Source organism: Muntiacus reevesi, chromosome 2 (assembly GCF_963930625.1).
Source record: "Muntiacus reevesi chromosome 2, mMunRee1.1, whole genome shotgun sequence".
Taxonomy (NCBI): domain Eukaryota; kingdom Metazoa; phylum Chordata; class Mammalia; order Artiodactyla; family Cervidae; genus Muntiacus; species Muntiacus reevesi.
In genome coordinates this window covers 140,810,263-140,833,297 of record NC_089250.1, presented here as the reverse complement: position 1 = coordinate 140,833,297, position 23,035 = coordinate 140,810,263, and the positions used below count along the sequence as shown (strand labels likewise).

The following is a 23,035-nucleotide window of genomic DNA, read 5'->3' as shown; positions in this document are numbered from 1 at the left end:
TCCTTGCTTAGCAAAATTTAAAAGTTGGAAATTAAGAACTTCTACTTATCCAGAAAACACAAAATTTGGGTGCATTGCTCAGTCACTTTCTATTCATGGTATGAGTCTTCTCAGTCACCTAGCAGCCTTGAGTATTTCAGGAAGGATGATATGGTCTGCTAACCCTTGAACTATACTATACTATATAGGGCAGACTCTGTGCACCCCAGTTAAGGCTGAAAGAACTGGACAGAGATCTGCTTGCTGCTCACCACAGTGGAGAAGACAGAGTTGGAAGTTTGAGTGCAGCCAGAATCACTACCTCCTCTTGAAGAACACTTTTCAAAGGCAAAGTAGAAATCAGTCTCACCAAATATCACTTACAATATCTAGGCCACCATCCAGTATTACTAGATACATGAAGAAATAGGAAAGTAGGATTCACCTTAAGAGAAAAGGCAATCAGTGAAGACTGACCCCAAGATATGCTACATGTTGCAATGAACAGATAAGAGTTTTCAAAGAACTATTATAACTATATTCAAGGATGTAAAGAAAGATGTATTCAGAGTGATTGAAAAAAGAGAAACTATCAGCAGAGAAATGGCAATTTTAATAAAGAACCAAATGGAAATTCTAGAACTGAAAAATCCATTGGTTGGGCTTAAAAGCATTTTAGAGACCACAGCAGGAAAAATCAGTAAACTGACTACAGGTTAATAGGAATTGTTCAATCTGAAGAACACAGAGGCGAAAAAAGACTGAAAAAAAATGAACAGAGACATAAGTGTCTATAGGATAATATTAACAGGTCTAACACATGTGTTAATGAAATCTGAGAAAAGATTAAAAAAAAAAGAATGATGCATAAAAAATATTTAAAGAAAAAATGTCTGAAGCTTCCCCATATTTGGTAAGACACATAAAATTACAGACTCAGGAAGCTTAGTTGACCTCATACAGAATAATACAGAGAAGAATCACATCTGAGCTTAATATATGCAAACTACTGAAAATCAAAGATGAAAAAAAAATATCACATCTGCCAAAAAGTTCATTCCAGAATTTTCCATATCATCTTATGGAAGAACTTGAACAAACTTTTTGGCCAACCCAATATGTAATTTAATGTAATCATTTAATGTTAATTATTATATATAATATTAATATACATTTAATGTAATTAATATTAACATAATGATTAATATATAGTTCTACCATTTTACTATTTATTTACTATTGGTCCCTTCTTGTATTTTGCTCTTCTGATTCTCTTTTCCTGACTACTTACATTTATTGGCTATATGTAAGAATTGCATTTTAATTTATTTATTGACTATTTAGCCATACATTTTAAAATTAACTTTTAGTGACTGTTCTAGGGATGAAAATATACTGTGCATTCTTAATTTTTTACAGTCCACTTAGAATTAATATTTTAATGCTTCTCATAAAATTTAAGAAATTAGACACTCTAGTCAGGGCTATGGTTTTCCAGTGGTCATGTATGGATGTGAGAATTGGACTCTAAAGAAAGCTGAGCGCCGAAGAATTGATACTTTTGAACTATGGTGTTGGAGAAGACTCTTGAGAGTCCCTTGGACTGCGAGGAGATCCAACCAGTCCATCCTTAAGGAGATCAGTCCTGGGTTTTCACTGGAAGGACTGATGTTGAAGCTGAAACTTCAGTACTTTGGCCACCTGACGCAAAGAGCTAACTCATTCAAAAAGACCCTGATGCTGGGAGGGACTGGGGGCAGGAGGAGAAGGGGACGACAGAGGATGAGATGGTTGGACGGCATCACTGACTCGATAGACATGAGTTTGGGTAAACTCCGGGAGCTGGTGATGGACAGGGAGGCCTGTGTGCTGCGGTTCATGGGGTCGCAAAGAGTTGGACATGACTGAGCGACTGAACTGAACTGAGAACAATTTACTCTCTCCTCAGCCCCTTACTTTATACTGGTGTTGTTCAGTCACTGTCATGTCTGACTCTTCTGCAACCCCATGGACTGTAGCCTGCTGGGCTCCTCTGTCCATGGGATTTTGCAGGCAAGAATACTGGAGTGGGTTCCCATTTCCTTCTCCAGGGCGGTCTCTCTGACCCAGGGATCGAACCCATGTCTCCTGCATTGGCAGGTAGATTCTTTACCACAGAGCCACCAGGGAAGCCCTACTTTAAGCTACAATTGTCATATAGATAACATCTACATGTTTACAATATGTGTATCTGCCAGCAGAATCTGCTTTCTGACCATAATGGATCTAAATTGGAAATCAACAACATTAAACTATCTTAAAGAAAACCCAAATATTTGGAGATCTCACTTTTAAATTACCTATTACTTGAAGAAATTACAGGGGACATTAGAAAATATTTTTTACTAAATCATAATAAAAATAGAACATATAAAGTCTGGGGGATGTAGCCAAAGCATTGAATGGGGTAGACTTAGGCTTTAAATGTTTATATGTTTTAAATGTTTATAAAAGATGAATGGAATAAAAACAGTGGCCACATGTGCAACCTTAAAAAGCTAGATAAGTGCAAAAAGTGCACTTAAAAGTGAACACAAAGTAAACAGGCAGAAGGAAATAAAAAAGAGCCCAAATCAATGAAGTAGGAAACAAAAAGTAGAAAAATTAGCAAAACCAAAAGTTGATTCTTTGGAAAGATTAAGAAAATTGATAAACAGCTATTTAGAATGATAGAGATTGAGAGAGTAAGATTGAGAGAGAAAGACAGAAGACACAAATGACTAATATCAGAAATAAAACAGGGGCTATCATTATGAATCCTACAGAGATTAAAAGGATAATAAGAAAATATTAAGACTGATTTCATAGCAATAAATTTTTGAAATTGATTAAATGGACAAATTCCTTGAAAAATACAACTTATCAATATTGGCACACTCCAGGAACCCTGTCTTTTGAGGGGGCTATAGAACTGACTAGCAAAACCTCACAAAAGAAATTTTAGACATGGCTAGTTTTAGCGGTTAAATCTATTAAACATTTACAATTTCAAGTGTTCTCTGTTAGAAAATAGAGGAGAAAAGAATACTTCCAAACTTGTTTTATGAGGCCAGATTAACCTGGATACAAAAACTAACAAAAGATGTTACCAAAAAGAAAATTACAGACCAACATCCCCCATGAACACAGATAGCAAAATCCTTAACAAAATATTAGTAAGTTGACAACATGTAAAAAGGATAATATATCATGACCAAGTGGGATTTATTCCAAACATTCAAGACTGGTTTAACCCTCTAGGAACTTGTGGCAGACAAAGATGAAACATGAGATTAAGGAAAACATTTTCCCACAATTGCTCTCTTTTACTAATGGGGGGAAAAGTGGTCAGATATAGCTAAAAACACCAGACTAAGAATCAAGACCAGGATTCTAATCCTGGTTGTGCTTCCAACTCAGAGTTTGTCAGAAAGGTCACTTTGCCTCTCTTGGTGTTAGTTTCCACACGTGTCCAATAATGACCTCTTAGGGCCTTTCCCGCTTTAATATTCTAAGAGCATATGAGGCCAAGTCCTAAACTTTTTCTCACAGCTGCTTAAACTTTCTGCTTCAGCACCTCAGAAGGAAGAAGTAGAAAACGTGCAAGACTTGCTTTCATGCACAAATGAAGACACCATCTGTGTGAGACTTGAAGTGCCGAGGACTCAAGGGGGACCCCTCACATGAGAACACCCGTGTGTCCTCAGGAAGTAGTTTTAATTTACTCTCTGAAGTCATTCAGTATGTCCTTATGCCACGGAAAAGACCAAGGACTTTGGGTTTAGAATCAGTTGGATTTGAATCAGTTATGCTAACTACTGAATGACTGGAAAAACTAACATCTCTGAATCTTAGTTTCTTTATCTCTGAAGTGGAGATAATACTTGTGATTCAGAATTATTTTGAGGGGTGATTATAAGATAGTATAAAAAAATTCATGAATTATAGTTGATGCTCAATAAATGTTAGCTTCCATTTCCACTTCAGTAAAGAATTAAGTTTGGTTACGTATAGCAGAATACACAAATAATCATGGCTCTAGCAAGACAGAGATGTGTTTATTTCTCTTTCATGTAAAAGAATTCGAAGGTGGGAAGGCTGGAGTTTGTATGAGAGCTCCATGATCAGTAGGGAACCAGATTCTGTCCACCTTTGTTCTCTGCTCTCCTTAGTGTGTGACTTCTATTCACATGGTCACCTTGAATCTAACAGGGCTGTCAGATCTCCAGCCACCCATTCACATTCCAAGTAGGCGCTAAAAGAGAGAAAAAGGCAAAAGGAGTATCTGGCAGCAGAGTTAAGCACACAATAGAGACCTTTTTGGATCCCCCAGCTAATGACTTCCACTTACTTCTTAGACTCCTCTAAGTTGGGGAATGAAGTCTTTTAGGGGGGCACATTACTGTCTCCAAATAAAGGGGTGATTGTGTTACTAAGGACAATAGATATTGGGTATGCAGTCAGCGATCTCTACAGCACTCCTTTTTCCTGTTATTACAGTCACTTTGGGTTTGGAGATCATGGAACTGGCATGGAATAGCTGGTGTGGCTTCTGAATCACAATTCATGACAAGAGAGTCAGCTCTTGCGTAGCACATGGATTTGAATTCAAAATCTAGTTTTGATCCTTCTAAATACGTGACCATGGATCAGGCAGATTACCTTTTTGGAGCCTTAGTTTCTTCCCCTGTGAAATAGGATGTTAATAACATACCTACCTCACAGGGTTCAGGTAAAGATTCACGAAAGCTGAATGAGTGACAGCACTCTGAGCAGAGCTGGCCACATAGCAGATGCCCAATAATTTGTTTCTCTGAACTGGAGGTCCAAAGTGCAAATGGCCTCTGCCATTGCTCAAAATGCCCCAAGGAGACAAGTGGCAGAAACTTCATGGGGAGTGGCCATGTTGGTAGGTAAGGAAGGAAGCTCAAAAGAGGGCTAGGTTCTTAGAATTTGTCTAAAAAGCTGCTTGTAATCGCAGAAAATGTTCTATATAAGTTCTATGAAAGAACTGTACAGAGTTGTGACAGTGCATTGATAGGGGGCTGGGGGTCGGTAGGAGGTATGGCTGACAGGGTGTGGAGGTCAGAGAAATCCTGAACATGGAGAATAGCTATAACATATAGCAGGTAGTAAGCTTATCTCCTCTTTCAAAATTCCAGGTCTGTGGTAGGCAGAATAATGCCCCTGTCTCCCCAAAGATGTCCACATCCTAACCCCTAGAACCTGTGAATACACTGTTACATGGCAGAGAAGAATTAAGGTTGTAGATGATAATAAGGTTGCTAGCCTGCTGACCTTAAAACAGGGAGATTTTCCTGGATTATCTGTGTGGGACCAATGTAACTGCTAGGCCCTTAAAAGTGAAAGGCAGAGGAAACACAGAAATATGTGATGAGGGAAGCAGGGTCAGAAAGATGTTGTTACTGGATTTGAAGATTGAGGGGGGCATGAATCAAGAAATGTGTGTAATTTCCTCTAGAAGCTGAAAAAGGCAAGGAAATGCATTCTCTTCTACACACTCCAGAAAGGAACCCAAACCTGCCAACACCTTGATTTTAGCCTGGTGTGGCTCATGTTGGACTTCTGAAATACAGAAGAGTAAGATAATCAGTCAGTTCAGTCACTCAGTCATGTCTAACTCTTTGCGATCCCATGGATCCTCTGTTGTCCCCTTCTCCTCCTGCCTTCAATCTTTCCCAGCATCAGGGTCTTTTCCAATGAGTCAGTTCTTCAAATCAGGTGGCCAAAGTATTGGAGCTTCAGCTTCAGCATCAGTCCTTTCAATGAATATTCAGGATTGATTTCCTTTAGGATTGACTAGTTGGATCTCTGAGCAATCCAAGGAACTCTCAAGAGTCTTCTCCAACACCACAGTTCAAAAGCATCAATTCTTCGGTACTCAGCTTTCCTTATAGCCCAGCTCTCACATCCATACATGGCTACTGGAAAAACCATAGCTTTGACTAGACCTACTTTTGTCGGTAAAGTAATGTCTCTGCTTTTTAATATACTGTCTAGGTTTGTCATAGCTTTTCTTCCAAGGAGCAAACATCTAATTTCATGACTGCATCTTTTAATTTCATATCTTATTCATGTAAGACAATAAATTTGTTTCATGTTAGGCCATTGAAATTGTAGTAATCTGTTATGGCAACAGTAGAAAACTAGTTCTTGGACTGAACCCTGATATTTCCATTTTAAAATGTCTTTCATTTCTTTCCACTTGCACAGAAAACCTACCTCTCTGTCATCTCTGCTCTCTGGACATCGCTGAGGACTGCAAGGGCACAGCTCCGTTCAGATCCACTACAGGAGCGGCAAAGGGAGCAGGATAAGACGTGGCAAGCGAGTGGGAGGGTGAAGGGAGAGTTCTAGCTCTGGTCTCAAACAGGCCTGGTATAGAACCTCGGGGAGCATCTGCTGTCTGTGGGAGTCTGAGCAAGAGATTTGACTTGTTTCTTCAGCGCTAACCTGAAGGCCATGATAGGTGCTACCTCAAAGGCACAAAAGGCAATGGCAACGATACCGTGCATTTGACATACGAGATTATCATTAACGCTCTTGTGCCGTCTGGAGATCGGGAATTCCAGGAAGGTCACTGGAGGGTAATCAAGGGCAACACCAAGCCCCAGGGCCAGGTGCCAGAGAAGATGCCTCTTCCCCTTCCTGCCCCCTCCCCTTCCTGCCCGGGCAGCGGCTCAGGGAGAAAGCCCCAGGGAATGGGGAGATGGCTGGGCCACCTGTGCGCCCTGACAGCCCCCGCCCCAGTTCGCAGAGGCCGTGCAGCTAACCCTCCTGCCTCCGCCTTCTCTCAAGGCTCCCCCGACTCGGGCAGCCCTTTGGTGGCCGACCCGACTGCACGGGGAGCCGGGCGCACGAAGCCCCCCTGCCTCCTCCCTACCCTGAGTGAGCGATGGGGGGAACGCGGGGAGCTGGCCGGCTGCGGGCCGGTGGGGGGCAGTTCTCACTTCCCCTCCCCAACCGCCCCGGGAGCAGGTGCCGGGGGCCGAGCCCCGCCGGCGAGGCGGGCCTTGTGGACACGCCCTCGCGGCGAGTCCTCGCTGCCCCGCAGGAGGAAGCGCCAGAGCCGCGGCTGGTGCTGCGCGGAGCCGGGCGCCGCTCCCGTCCTGCGCCAGGGCCGCCGCCGGGCCCGCTCCGGCCCCGGGCCCCGCGCGCAGCGAGCCGGGCACGGAGGACCGCGGCCGGCGGCATGGCAGCCTCAGGTGCGTAGGCCGGCGCCGGTCCCTCTCCCCCGTCTCCCTCCGCGCACCCTCCCGCCGCCGCCGCCCGCCGTCCGCTGTCCCCTCTCGCTGTCCCCGGCTGCTCCCTCGGCTCGGCGCGGGATCTGTGTTCTTTCTGTTCTTTCCTCTCTTCTTGTCGCAGACTTCCCTCCCCAGCTTTCTCACGTTCCCCTTCCCAGGCTGTTGCGCGGTTCTCTTCGGCCCCTGCCCGACCTTCCCCTGTCCCTCATCTTCTGCGTCTCCTTTTCTCCCTCCAGCACTGGCCCTTGAGCTTCCGAGGGTCGATCTCCCCGTTGAACTAACTCTGTGAGCCGAGAGTCAAGTTTAAAGAATGTGGAGAGCCTACTGGTCTCTCCGCCGGCGAAATGCTTCTCTTCGGGTCCCATCGGGCCAATAGGGGGCGCTCAGACAGTCCGAGTTTGGAGATGGGCTTTGGGCCGCCTGCCTTAACCCGCTTCCTCTTCCCTCCTGGGCTTTGTTTTTTTATCTAGAATTTCAGTAGGACTCTAGGAACACCACTCCTTTAGCTTTACTTTTCTTATGTCCTTGTCAGAACTTTGGGGACTGGGGAGAGGGGAGGGTAACTGGGTAATCTACCCATCAAAAGGTGCCAGGAGTCTCTTCTAATTAGCCCTGGGCTCCCTTCTGGTCCATGGCGGGTACGCTTGGCAAGCCTCTCACTCATTGAGATCCAGAACAAGCACAGTAATGATGATGAGACAACCAATGAGCACTAACTATGCAGTGTAGTGGATATTGTGCACCTAAATACGTCCTCACTGGTGACCAGGACACCCTAATCTCTGCTCTTCAAGGAGTTTATAGTCTGTGAAGGCAAGCCATAATTAAAACGGGGAATTATTAAATGAGAAGATTAGAGTTACCATGTTTGCAAGTGCGTTTACTAGTATCTTTCCATCCCATCTTATGATGTTTTAGTAGAGATAACATGTGAAAACAGGATGTAAAATCTTCTTGAAAAATAATATCTAGTTGGCTGGGAAGAGGTGCTGTTTTTGGAGAAATTGTGGGCAGATGCTAGAATGAAGGGTCCGCTTTCCCCAGGCCCCCTGAGATACACTCTTCTAATTGTGATTTGAAAGAGAAGGCCAATCAACGGTGATAGTTCCCTTAGATTTGGTAATGCAGACTCCGTATTTAAGGGAATTGGGAAGGTAGCTAACCTTAGCCTCCTGGCTCTCTAGCTGGGCACTAGAGGTTAGAAGAACTTGTACTGTGAATAAGGTGATAGTAGGTTCGTAGTTCACACATTCCATTTGAAAGCCAGTGCAGAGTTAACTAGAGGGAGTCAATTCATTCAACAGATATTTATTGCAGGCACAGCTCTAGGTGTCAGGTGTATATTTAATAATACAGACATAAGCCATGACTTCTTGAAGCTTATGGAACAGTGAGGGAAGGCAGTCAATACACTGAATAAGGAAAGTGCAGTGTGCCTGCGTGCTTAGTCGTGTCCAACTCTTTGTGACCCCATGGACCATAGCCCACCAGGTTCCTCTGTCCATGGGATTTTCCAGGCAAGAATACTGGAGTGGGTTGCCATTTCCTCCTCCAGTGGATCCTCCAAACCCAGGGATTGAGCCTGTACCTCCTGTGTCTCCTGCATTGGCAGGCAGATTCTTTACCACTGAACCACCTGGGAAGCCCAAGGAAAGTACATTATGTGATAAGTGTGGTGGCAAAACAGTAGAGGGGTAAAGGGGGTTGGAGATACATTTTTAAAGGAGGCTGCAAGGTTAGGTCTCATGGAGAAAGGGTCATCTGAACAAAGACCTGAAGGAGAGCAGGAGAGGAGGCTTGTGGGGGAAGAGGACTTTAGGCAGGGGGACAATAAATGGGCGGATATGATATATTTTGAAACAGGGAGCAGGCCAGAGTGGCCACAGTAGGTGGGTGTTTGGGGAGAAGTAGGAGATAAAATCAGTGATGCTCCCACCTCTATTGCTAGGAACAGTTCCAGCTGCTGAGTCCAGGAAACAGCATACTTTGGGTGGAGAAAACCACCCCCCACCAGTGTCCAGTATTCATTGCCTGAATGATGTGCTTCTGTTCATACGGGGACTCAAGCTCAGTGGCCAAACCTGGGCCCCTTTATGGGCTCTCTAGTGGCTTTTTGCAGATATCTGTAATGGTTAAAGCTTTCAAATCTTCTTGCCATAAGCATCCTCCGTGGTGAGTCACCACTCCAGTTTCTGCAAGTGGGCCTTTCTGAGGTCTGGAAGGACCAGATCCCGTGGTGGACGGCACACGAGTGAGAGCGATGAGACTGTCTCTTTGCCAGAATGCTGTAGTCTCTGGAGCCATCCAGGCCACTCTTCTACGTGTCTTCCTCTTTTTCTCTTCTTTCTTTGCCTCTTTTTTCCCTTCTTCCTCCCCCTCTCTGTTCTCCTCCATCTTTTAAATAGTTTTTTTTGAGATGTATTTCACATACCACATGCTATTCACCCAATAAAGTATACAATTCAGTGGTTTTTAGTATCCTCACAGACATGTACAGGGCTTCGCAGGTGGCGCAGGGTTAAAGAATCGTGGGTTTGATCCCTGGGTCGGGAGGATCCCCTGGAGTAGGAAATGGCAACCCACTCCAGTATTCTTGCCTGAAAAAATTCCATGGACAGAGGAACCTGCTGGGCTACACTCCATGGGACTGCAGAGAATCAGACACAATTGTACAACCATCATCACAGTCAATTTTAGAACATTTTCATCACCTCAAAAAGAAATTCCATACACTTCAGCCATCATTCCATTGTCCCCTCTTCCTCTCTAGCCCCAAGTTCTATTTTCTGTCTCTGTAGATTAGATTTCCCTACTCTGGACTTTCACATAAATGGGATCATATAGTATGTGGCCTTTTGTGACTAACTTCTTTCACGTTGTATAAAGTTGTCAAGGTTCATCCAAGTTGTGGCATGCATCAGTACTTCGTTTCTTCTTATGATCCAATCATGTGGTCTTCTTCAGTTCCCTTCCCCTGAAGAGTGAGCATTAGTTTCTTTTCGTTTTTTTATTTTGGAGATGCATATTTGCTTGTTGAAATTGAGGAGAATCTTGACTCTCTATCTGAAAAAAACTTGGAAAATGAGGTGAAATGAAATGGAATCAGCCTACCCTGGAATATTCTGTGGGCTCCTGATGATGTCTGTTGTATTTACTCTTGAGAGAGAGGAGAGAGAAGCCATAAGTGATTTTCCAAAGTGGCCAAGCCTGGTTGAGTGAAAACTAGAATCCTTTCCTCTGTGTCTCAGCCTCCAGGTATTTGAAGAAACCTCTCATACCTTTTTCTACCCCCACAAGGCTTCTCTTACCTCTAGATCCTTCTTCCATTCCTGGACTTATAGGACAAAAGAGCTTGAAGGGAACTAAAATTTTTCTGTCACGTTACCTTCTGTCTGATCCTTGAAGTCCCTCAGTACTCCTGCGAAGTCTCTGAACTTGAAACTTTCAGAGTCTGGAAGCCCCTCGTGTTGTTTCCAGATCTTTCCCTATTCCGGTCACCTTCCTTGTGTCACGCCCCTCTTCAATATGGTGCCCAGATTCAAACTCGGACTCCAGGTTGGATGAGTGGAGTGGTCTGGGCTGGGTAGTTTGAGAAGCTGCCAAGCTCTTCTCAGGTCTTTTCTGGGGTGGATTCTGGGTCTTTCAAAGGAAGCTGTCCTTCAATCTCTGTGTTTCTTACCACCGTCACTCCCTGTTGCCACCAGCCAGCCGTGCCTCTACTGTTAGCCACTCCTTTCTCCTTTGAAAGCCAGACCTGGTCTCTAAGCTCCTCAAGGATAAAGACCCTTCCTTATTTCTGTCTGGAATTTATAGACTTCTTATTGGCTCATGTATTTCATTTCTCTAAATTAAAAAAACAAACAAAAATGGAGGAATGATTTGGCACATGTGACGAAGTGACTTATGATTAAAGGAAGGGAATTCTCACTGAAGAAAAGGGTGTCCCTATGTATGAGAGAGAGTTTAGTCCCGACGAAATGTTTAGTCCCAGCAGGTTGTGGAAGGACTTTGACTTCCACTTTGGACTTTTCTAGAATTTCCCCAAGTTTCAGTTTCAGCAGCAGGGTGAAATTCAGGAAGGTGATAGATCTTGTTGTCCTTATGTACAATGAGGCAAAATTGCTTAGACAGAGTATATTGGTTTGAAGTCACACCAGGAGTTGGTGACCAAGTAGGTTGTGATATTAAATAGCCTGAGGTACTAACCACTTCCGTCTCAAGTACTGGCATATCTCATTTTATTGCATGTGGCTTTATTGCGCTTTGCAGATATTGCATTTTTTTTACAAATTGAAGGTTTGTGGCAACCCTACATCAAGCAAGAGTATTGGCGTTATTTTTTTCCCAACAGTGTTTGCTCACTTCCTGTCTCTCTGTCATATTTTGGTAATTCTTAACAATATTTCAAGCTTTTTCATTATTACTATATTTGTTATGATGATTTGTGATCAGTGACCTTCGATTTTACTATTGCAAAACATGGTTAAGGCTCAGATGGTAGCATTTTTTAGCAATAAAGCATTTTTAAATTAAGATATGTACATTGGTGTTTTATTATTTTTTTTAGACTTACTGCTTTCACACAGTTAACAGGCTACAAGGTATAGTATAAATATAACTTTTATATGCACTGGGAAACCCTAATTTGGGAGACTTGATTTTGCAGTATTCGCTTTATTATGGTGGTCTAGAACCAAACCTGCAATAACTCTGAAGGATGCCTATACTTTCACTCAAAGAGGGTGAGTGAAATTTAGCACCAGAACCTCAGGAATGAGACATTTTAAGTAGATTTCCATTTAGAAGAGGCTAACCCTTTAAGTTGGAGAAGGAAATGGCAACCCACTCCAGTACTCTTGCCTGGAAAATCCCATGGACGGAGGAGCATGGTAGGCTACAGTCCATGGGGTCGCAAAGAGTTGGACACATTATATTTAAATTCTATTTTTAAACTTTTATTTTAGAAATTTTAGATTTAAAGAAAAATTGGGATGATAGTACAGAGAATTCTCATATATTGCATACCTCGTTTCCCCTATTATTAACATTTAAAGTTTTCTTGATGGCTAGAAGTCTCTACTGAGTAGTAGGTATTGCAATGTGCTGTTAACAGAGGAGCAGGAAGTGGTGAGGCAGGATCCAGGGGGAACTGAGTACTCCCTCGTCCATGGCCCCAGAACTTGTCTTAAAAATGTTGTTTTACTTTTGAGTCACTGAATTGATGCTTCTGAACTGTGGTGCTGGAAAAGACTGAGAGTCCTTTAGACAGCAAGGAGATCAAACCAGTCAATCCTAAGGGAAATTAACCCTGAATATTCTTTGGAAGAACTGATGCTGAAGCTGAAGCTCCAGTGCTTTGGCCACCTGATGCGAAGAGCCGACTCATTGAAAAAGACCCTGATGCTGGGAAAGATTGAGGGCAGGAAGAGAAGGGGACGACAGAGGATGAGATGGTTGGATGGCATCACCGACTCAATGGACATGAGTTTGAGCAAGCTCCAGGAGATAGTGAAGACAGGGAAGCCTGGCATGCTGTAATCCACGGGGTCACAAAGAGTCAGACATGACTTAGCAACTGAACAGACTCCTTAGAAAAGTGGTATAAATCACTCATAGCTACATAGTCAGGCAATGTACTGTTGCTGCTTTCCTGTTAAGACAATCAGTGCTCTGAGACCCAAGTTTTCTTAAGGATATTTCTTAAGTACCTTTTAAGGGTGCTCTCAGAAATCATTTTCTTGCTTCTTCCTCACTCTTTAGCCATCACTTGTCAACGCTGTTGAAAACATTACCCATGGTTTCTCCATCACTAATGTATGGGACCACAACCAGTCTCTTCTGAAACCTTACTCTCCTTCTATTTTTTTTTCTTTGCATAAACTATTTGCTAGTGTATTTGTCTCTGTGTGTATGTGGAAGGAGGGTATGTGACTACAGCTTCTTACCTTTATGCTTTTAAGTAAATCCTGAGCACAGCATCACTAACTTTGCATCCTTAATATTGTAATGAAACGTAGTCTTGCACACTGCCTACCTGATGGGCCATATTCATGCCCATTCATATGCAATTACGCTTTACATTTAGAAGAACATTTGCTTCTTAGTATAAAACAGCCAGGTAGGAAGGAGGAGCATAAAGAAGACTGGATGTTAACTCTGCTTTTTCTCAGTGTGAGCTCCATAGTTATGTAGCTTTGCCAATTTTATTCCTTTTGTAGTGCAGAAATTATTTTTCCATCTAGGTTCAAAGAAATATTCTACACAGAAGAAAAAAGATTCAATTGGCAAAGATTTCACTTTATAGAAGGCTGCACCACTGGTACATTTAAATTTTGTCCTTGATCTACTTAACTCTGGGACCAGAGTAAGCATTCCTAACAGGGACTGTTTTATTCAAAACTGAGGAAACAGACCATGTTCAGGATTGAGTTCACTATAGAGCTACAGATATCCATGGTGTCTTCAGAATTGCTGACTTTTATTCCAGTCTCAAATTGGCTTCTTCTAAAATTTGCACACCTTCCCTTCAAAAGGACACAGAAGCTGATGCACTTGTTCCTACTGAAGCCTATTGGGTTTTATATTAGTACTGAATGAGGGGCTCCAAAAAGAAACGTCACATTTTTGTTTTATTTACTGTTTTAAAAGATTTGGTCCTGTCATCCTGGGGGGATATCAGAACTGTGTTGTGTTTACATTTTATATGCCATTATTTTTATTTTGAATATGGAGATGGATGGGGCCAGGAACGGGACTTCCTTCCATGATGTTTTCAGAACTGAGAAGCTCAGGTCTTGCCCCAGTCCCACCTCGGACATTCAGATAAATGTGGCCCAAGGATGGCATTTAATTGTGCTAATCCACAACTTAGATGAATCCTGTTTCACAAAGTTCCCAGCTTCCATCTCTGAGTGGGAGGAAGTCTTCCTGTTGCCTTGTAGATTCGTAGATACTTCTCTGTGCTCACCCCTTCCAAATCCCTTAGAATAGTTCTTCGAATTAATGGGAGATGAGGACTCACAAGTGTTATGTTAAGAGCCAAGCTTCTTTGAACTTCCATAATGGAAAATAAGAGTTACTGCTCATAAGATTCTTGACAGAATTCCTGATGGGAGGTAGCAGGTGAAGTTGGCAAGAGGACGGGATAGGAAACCAGGGGGCAACCTGAGTTTCAGTCCAGACTCTGAACTAATTTGCTGAAGGTAAATTTAAATAAATTCCTTTATCTTTTCAGATGAAGTATATCTTTTATTTGTAAACAAGGAGTTTGGGATCACTTTGTGATCCCTCAAAGATACAGCACTTCTCTGAGCCTTTGGACTCTGTTTCTGGCATTTGTATTTTATTACAACAAGAAGAAAGCCTATGTGACAGACCATGTGTGGTGAGGGGCACCTTATAAATGGCACTGTATAGGTCAATGTGTTAGTTCAACCATGGTTACCTTTACATTAATGCATTGTTTATATTACTGTGAGGATAATGACATCGGCTACTGAGGGTTTACTACATGCCAACCACTATGCTCAGCAATTTACATAACATATTTAATTTAGTTCTCATGAAACACTGATAAATATTGCCTTTATATTTCCATTTACAGATAAGTAAATGAGGTTTAGAAAATGTAAGCAACTTGCGCAGGGTTTCACGGCTACTACTTCAGAGAGCCAAGATGCTAAGTCTGGCTGCCTGATTCCAGATCTGTGCTTGTAACCACTGTGTTTGGGAAAGATAGGTTCTGGGATCAAACTGAAAGTGAAAGTGTTAGGTGCTCAGTTGTGTCTGACTCTTTGTGACCCCAAGGACTGTAGCCCGCCAGGCTCCTCTGTCCATGGAATTCTCCAGGCAAGAATACTGGAGTGGATAGCCATTCCTTTCTCCAGGGTATCTTCCCAACCCAGGAATCAAACCTGGGTCTCCTGCATTACAGGCGGATTCTTTACCATCTGAGCCACCAGGGATCAAACTGCCTCGGTTCAAATTCTAACTCTGCCACTGTGGCTCTTGGATAAATTACTTATTCTGCCATACCTCCATTTTCTCATCTTTAGAATCTGGTGAGTAGTGGTGTCTTGAAAGGTTGCTGTGATGATCTAATGAATTTTCTAGGCAATAAGCTTGGACAAGCTGCAATGTAGTAAGCTCTAAGTAAGTGCTTGCAGTTTCTTTCATCATTGTCAGCCTATACTACATCAGCCACCGGCAGGAGAGGATACCAGCAGAAGCAATAGCATATGCAAAGATCTGAAACAGCATGGTGTGTTTGGACAATGGCAGGGAGTCTGGAATGGTGGGAACACAGGCTGTAAGTGGGAAAGAAGTGGGGCAGGTATGCTGGGGGTGAAGCGTGAGAGATTGTGGGTGCCAGGCCCCTCGTCTGGGGGCTGTGGTGACTCTCGCAGGTCATGGGAAGCCCTGGTGGGAGCAGGCATGTTAACGTGCTTCCGTGTCTCCTTCTTGCTCAGGGATGCCGGGAGGATGCGACATCCTCGTCGTTTACAGCCGAGATGCTGAGGAGTGGTGCCAGTACCTCCAGGACCTTTTCCTTTCCAGTCGGCAGGTCCGCGGCCAGAAGACGCTGACTTACAGGCTGAGCCCCAAGACATCCTTCTCGGCCGAGGACCTGAGCTTCTTTCTCCAGGTTCGCTGCATTGTGGTGCTGCTGTCCGCGGAGCTGGTGCAGTGCTTCTGCCAGCCGAGCTTGCTGCCCCTGTTGCAGAGAGCCTTTTATCCTCCGCACCGCGTGGTGCGCCTGCTCTGCGGCGTGCAGGACAGCGAGGAGTTCCTGCACTTCTTTCCAGACTGGGCTCACTGGCAGGAGCTCACCTGTGACGATGAGCCGGAGACTTACATAGCAGCTGTGAAGAAGGCCATTTCTGAAGGTAAGGGTCTCTTCTGGAGTACAGATATGCAAGCCCTGGAAAAAAATGACCCATCCAGGCCTAAGGCATTTCAGGCGAGACATGTGGTGTTAATGGTCATCATTCCTCTTACAGACTGAACCTAGACCTCACTATGCTAAGAGCCCCAGTCGTATTTACTGGTTTAGAGCAGCCTGTTTCTGGAATGGGATTGTCCCATCCCAGAATAGGGTAGGTTAGGTCTCCTGGGTAGGGTAGGGTAGGGTAGGTCTCCTGGACCACAGGAAAGAAAGATGACAGTTTTCCTTGAGTTCTGTGCTAGGATAAGCCCTCTTTTTAGAATTGTCTACACCTCAGAAGACATTGGACAGAGACTCCAGCCTAGAGGACGATGGGGGTGGGAGGCTGAGACTTACTTTGGTGGGGATGTGAGGACTATGACTTCCAACCTTCCTGTTGCAAGCCACTTCCATTTTTTATCATCAGGTGACCTTAAGATTTTGGTTGAAAAGGTGTCACTTTTGGGTAACATGATTATAGAGAAAAACCTCCCTTCTCTATTTTCCACCAGCCTAGCTTCTGTCCTGTGCCTTGTTTCTCCTTTTAAAATGGGAGAATTCTGAGCCTCTCTGATGGGTCTAATGACTTCAGTGGCCCCAGGAAGTATGACAAATGCTTCGATTAGCAGTACCGGAAGATGTGCTCTGGGATGGATACATGTCACAGCTTTTCTTCCTCTTTTTGTTTTCTATTTTTGTTTCATTGTGGGCTATGAGCAAGCTACGTGTTTATCTTCTATTCTCTTGCCATTTGAGCTCTTATACACCTGATGCCAGCAAAGAAACTTGGGAAATAATGGAGCGATGTAACTATGCTCAATTATTCCTGGTGTGCCTTGGTCATTAAAATTTGACTCATCCACCCCGTCTCGTTTGATTTGTGAATCAAGAATTCACAAATTCTTAGTGACCTTTAGTAGCTAGTAGAGTTCTTAGATGCTTTTATCCCAGGGATGGCCTGCTCCAAACCAATAAGTATGACCAGGTGACCTAACACAGTAGGATCCCAGGCCATTCTGTCATATAAATGACAAGTGTGAGTATAGAAGAAGTCTCACTTGAAACTCTTGGGACCTGGATTTTTCCAGAGTTTGCTTATCTTTGCTTATCTTTACTTCAGAAGGACACAAGGATAGGGAAAAAAATGCATAATTCATACTTGCACGATTGTACTTCATTTGTTGGAGGGGTCTGCTGAAATTTACAGAGAAGTGAGATGCAACTGGTTGTTGCAGAGCTTCTGTCACTGCTTAGCGTGAGCTTATGATCTGGTGGGCAGGCTGCTGTGACCCACCTGTCCATCATTCTGCACACCGTGGCTGTGTCGTCACTATGGCGTGTGCACTAACAGACTATTCTTTCAAATACTGCAGTGGTATTGTTTTTAAAAATAGATGGTAAAAGGGATCCTCCGACTATTGTTTGACTCTGATGTTCAGGTGACTAGACAAATTGATCGCTTATCATATTTTACTTTTCACTAATGACTGTGGCTCAGTGTGCTATGAGCCCTTAGCTTCAAGTGTTTCAGAAGGAATGACATGTTTCATAGTGGTATTTCTGTTCTGAAATCAAATAACCTCTCATCAGAAAGAGATATTTTAAATGGGAGATTAAAACCAGCTGCTTAGTGGAAAATCTATGTGGTTCAGAATCAATGGATATGTAGGGACGAATGGAATCATAGGAAACAGTATGAGGGAGGATGGCTTCTGCCGCCAATGTCACTTTCATATCTGATATTAGACTTGTGAATTTGGGGATTTGAGGTCTCTGTGTGGGGAGGCTAGAATGGCTTGGGTTTGATTTGGGAATGTCCATAGCCATCTTCCTCAGTTGGCCCAGTAATGGGGGGCTATATCTCTGATTTTTGTGCTGAACAATCCTTCTTAACAAATGGAAGACTCAGAGTTTAACGTTGTAGCAAAAATGAGTAACGACACTCTATTGCCTGGCTCCAGTGCTAACTGGATGCTCCATATTGGGCAATTTATGTAGCCTCTTTGGGTTTCAGTTTCCTTTTTTGTGGGGCTTCCCTGGTGGCTGAGACAGTAAAGAATCTGTCTGCAATTCAGGAGACCTGGGTTTGATCCCTGGGTTAGGAAGATCCCCTGGAGAAGGGAATTAGCTACCCACTCCAGTGTTCTTGCCTAGAGAATTTCATGGACAGAGGAGCCTGGCAGTCTACAGTTCATGGAGTCACAAAGAGTCAGACACGACTGAGCATCTAACACTAACACTTCCTTCTCTTTAAGAGGCGGGCTTACACTTGATCTAAGACACTTTCCAGGGCTGAAATCTATGAGCCCCTTAGGCCAGAGAGTCTGAAATACTTTTGAAGCACCACCATCTTGTCCTATTTCATACCTGCTTTGACTCCCAGGAAGCTTAGAGCTAAAACAGTGTTTAAGGATCATATTATCACTATACTATGTTTCTGGAAGAGTATGTCCTTAGTTATGGTCTCTATAACTTGTGATGGTTTATTTAATATCCCTCTTGTACACATGAGGTTTTCCTAAGGTACTTCAAAATAAAAGTCAAAAATAAAATTTTCATACGCCCCACTAGTACAGGCTGCCCCAGTCCTTTGAGAAATAAATACATGAAACTTGTTTCTGACTTTCTCTGTTAAAACAATTCCAGTGGGAAACATAATGGAAATTTGATAATGGGGATGCACTAATGGTGGAGACAATAATTGTGGGGCTACTGTTTGTAGAGCTCTTGAAAGCTACAGGGAGACACAGTTCAGGCATCTTTCTAACAACTGCAGCATGCAAAGATGGGATGGGTGGCCTTTTGAGGTGGTGAGTTCTACATCACCAGGCGTGTGCAAGCAGAGACTGCATGTACGGTGTAAAAGGAATTCAGCTTTGGAACCATGGTGGGACCATGTGACCTTCACAATCTTTTGATCATAAAATTCTCTTACTTGAAGTTTCTGGGTTTTTTTTTTTTCACTAGGGAAACATGTCTATACTGAATCCAGTCTTCCCCTTTCACCAGATCTCCCTGGGGTTTCTAATTCCCAACTGAAGATATATTGGTCCTATTTCTACTATAACCCCTACAGAAAATAACAGGAAAAAGATTTCAATTCATAATCTATGTAACCCTTGAAAACAGTAAAACTCCCAGAATATTTATATACATATATATTTTTTAAATTTTAAGGTATTTTGTGAGAAAATGTGATGAAATAAATTTTTATTTTGAGGCAGGGCAAGAAAAAAATTAAACATCAAACTCTCTGTGTGTATTTGGACCTCTCTTCCTCTCCCCCACGTGCAGTGTGCATCCACGTTGCACATTGGCCCACGTTAGCCTGAGCTTCTCAGGAATGGGAGTGCCTCCTTGACTGTAAAGATCAATTTTTTCTTTCTTCTGACACTAACAATGTAACTTAAAATAATAGTGTTCTTTCCCAACTTTGTACAGGGTCGTGATGACTTGTTGCTCGCTTTGTCTGTGCCTACCTGGACCATATATCCTTGATGAACTTTATGTAAAACATCAGTATGTCATTTTGATGTACAATCCTTTGTCTCAAAAATGTTTGTGACTGTGCCTTTGACTTCTAGCAGGTATGAGAGCTTTCTGAGAATCTACTTGCTAGGTTAAAACCCTCAGTATGACTCAAATAAAATTCTTTTTGTCTTCTTAACTTGATAATTAGTTGAATTTTTGTCAACAAATATTATTATTTAGTAAGATATTCATTGAGACCATTTAAAATTTAGGCTAAATTTTAGACCACTTTAAATTTAAAATAAGGCTTAAAGATCAAAAGCTTTAGAGAATAGAACAGGTTATAGAGGTAATTATTCCAGAAACTTGGATTGGTTGTGGTGGTTGTTGTTCGTGTCTAACTCTTTTGCCACCCCATTTACTGTAACCCACTAGGTTCTTCTGTCCATGGGATTTCCCAGGCAAGAATACTGGAATGGGTTTCCATGCCCTCCTCCAGGGGATCTTCCCAACCCAGGTATTGAACGCGCATCTTCTGCATTAGCAGGCAGGTTCTTTACCCCGAGCCACCAGGGAAGCCCTGAATGAGGTTACAGGTAGTTAGTTATATTTTTGCTTGCTGCTGTGTTATCTAAATAAGTACTTATCAAACTTTAATGAGGGCGGGAGGACCTGGGATTCTTGTCAATATGCAGATTCTTACTCCAGGAGTCTGGATGGGACCCAAGACTCTGCATTTCTAACAAGCAACCAGGTGATACTTATGCTGCTGGTTAGGGGTCTGCTGAAAACTGAGCTAAGGTCTAAGTCACCCTTCCTTTGTCTATTCAGTTGTCTTGTACTTCTGTTATGCCTGGATCATTTTCTCAGATCTCTACTTTTCTGGAAATGAAGGCACTATCTCATAAGGTTGACTCCTGGACCAGTGTTTACATATAAAATAAGACCAGTATTTGGTGCTTAGCCCAGTAGACTTCAGGATAGGGCTCTTGAGTTCTTTTCCTGGTCCTTGACTCACAGATTCAGTGTTAGGTCTGACAGCTTTCAACCTCTCAGTTTTCCAGGAGTGAGTGGTCCTGACATCAGAGTAGGGGTATACTTCCATCACAATCCTTACTGCTTCTTCATTTAACAGACGTGTTAATTATAATTACTACGCCACTAAAAATGTTTGGGAGGTTTTATTTCCTACCCCCTCTCTCCAAATTTGTCAGTCACCTTAAAACTGAGCAGACGTTTTAATTATAGAGTCTTCAGTGTGTTGTAACAGCCAGTTTATTTCCCAAGGCCTTCATCTGTAAAATGATGGGGTTGGACCAGATGATTTGGAAGATTTCTTACAGTACCCCAGCACTGTAAGATATCATTGTGAGTTTTCTAAATAGATGGCAAATTACCCAGAACCTTTTAACCAGTTTAGTTTAGTTCCAAAATGTTTGCAGTGTTATATACCCAAGGTATAGAAAACTGTACTATTGTTCTGAATTGTTTGGATTTGTTAGGTGATTATTTTAAAATAAGGAAGTGAGAAAACCCCAGGTACAGGGCAGAAATTATTTCCTCTTTTTATAAGCGCTCTTTTTTTTTTTTTTCAAGCGCTCTTTTCTTTACTGCAAATCTCATTGGAATGTAAAAATAGATTCTGTTAGTCTGTGTGGGAGAGGTCTTGATGGGAAACACGGAGTTTTATTTCAAAAGTTCTCATAATTTAGTGTGTTCATATTTGTGTGTGTGTGTGTGTGTGTGTGTGTGTGTTGAGGGGAAAGGGAACCACTGAACCAATTCTTCCAGTATTATTCAGTATTACATTGGAGATCTTGTCTGCTTTCTTATATGTATTTTCTCTTTACCTCCCCTATCTTTTCTCATGCTCTTTTTGCTTCTCATGCTCAGAATCATAATGAATTTTGCCTTTTTCACATGGGGAAAATTTAGAGGGATATGTCCACATCTGGCCTTCCTTTGTTGATGTTAGTATTCTAATCTGATTGTTAAACTGGAGTTTAAAAGGAACACAATTAAGATACAAATACTTTTAGCTAATCAGATGGATTCCAAAGTCTTCTCCCAGATTTAAAAAGAAACATTTTCTTTTCTGAAATAAAATACAGTTGACCCTGGAACAACATGTGGGTTAGGGGCACCGACTCCCCTGCCCCCACCCATGTAGGCAAAAATCTTTGAGTCATCCTTTGTTATTGGTGGGGGATTGTTGCCAGGATCCATGTAGGACACCAAAATCCACGCATGCTCAAGTCCCACACAGGCCCTTGGTATCTGTGGTTCTGCATTTATGGATTGAACCAACAAGGGATCATGTAGTTGATCATTTTTATTAAAAGTGAAATCTGTGCATAACTTGTCAGTGCAGTTAAACCCATGTTGTTCAGAGGTCAACTGTAATGAATGTTTATCATAATGTTGAAAAAAAGAAAGTGAAAAATACACCTGTAGGCTATTTCCAATTAAAAAATAATAATGTTGCAATAAATCTCCACACAGCTTTATGCCTAAATCTTTGCCAATCTCTATGGATTTCCTCCTAACCAATCTCCATAGAGTTCCTAGAGATGGTGCTCACCTGCTATGTGCATCTCCCCACTTTCCCCATGTGACCTGAATTCATGGCCCCTTACTGTGGTTTTTTGTTGTTGCAATTTATGTACTTATTTTTCTTTCCCTTTATGCCTAAGTCGGTGATTTATGTTTGCAGTTTCTCTTGCAAAGATACTCATATGGAGAACTGCCCTGAACCACTCCTTCTCCTCATGGAAAGAGCTAACACTAAGGAGATGCTGTGACAGTTGCTGTGTGTAATACACTGGTCACTTCATGGGTATTTATTCCCCCCCACAGCCCTGAGTGGGTAGATGATTTTACCACCAGTTCACAGATGAGAAAACCGAGGTTCAGCAAGGTTCAGTAACTTGCATGAGGACTGGGAGCAGCTCACATGGAAACACGGGGCCTTCAGACTCATGCTCTGCTTTGTCTTACTTACTTCTAAGCCTCTCCCCCCAGTCCTCCTCTTCCTCATGGAGACAAGAAGCGGGAAGAAAGCCTGGGAAAGAGAAAGGATTAAGGATAAGGAAGCTTCCCTGAGTTCTCTAGACCACAGGATCCCAAGTCAGACTGGATATTGGCATTGCCCCCCACTTTGTTTAACATGCTGATGTCCCCACCTTACTCTAGACCGACTAAACAAGAATCTCAGAGGTTGGTTCAGACAAAATGAATTTCAAAAAGACTCTGCAGTCGGTTGTGATCTGCAGCCATGCTCTGGAGGCTCTGCTCCGTGCCTGCAGCCCTGTCCATTGGTTTTCTGGTTGGAGGAGCCGGCAGCAGCTCAGGCCTTGTGGGCTGTCACAGGGCAGGTCAC

At 42.8% G+C, this 23,035-nt stretch overlaps 1 protein-coding gene across 1 annotated transcript in view; it reads left to right on the top strand.

The window, feature by feature from the left end:
* The first annotated feature begins 7,094 nt into the window (after nucleotides 1-7,094).
* PIK3AP1 (phosphoinositide-3-kinase adaptor protein 1) overlaps nucleotides 7,095-23,035 on the top strand; it is a 115,285-nt gene continuing 99,344 nt past the window's right edge. The window contains exons 1-2 of the mRNA XM_065922989.1: nucleotides 7,095-7,223; nucleotides 15,731-16,147. Of these exons, the coding sequence (XP_065779061.1) occupies nucleotides 7,211-7,223; nucleotides 15,731-16,147 (430 nt within the window). The 5' untranslated portion in view covers nucleotides 7,095-7,210. The remainder of the gene's footprint in view (nucleotides 7,224-15,730; nucleotides 16,148-23,035) is intronic.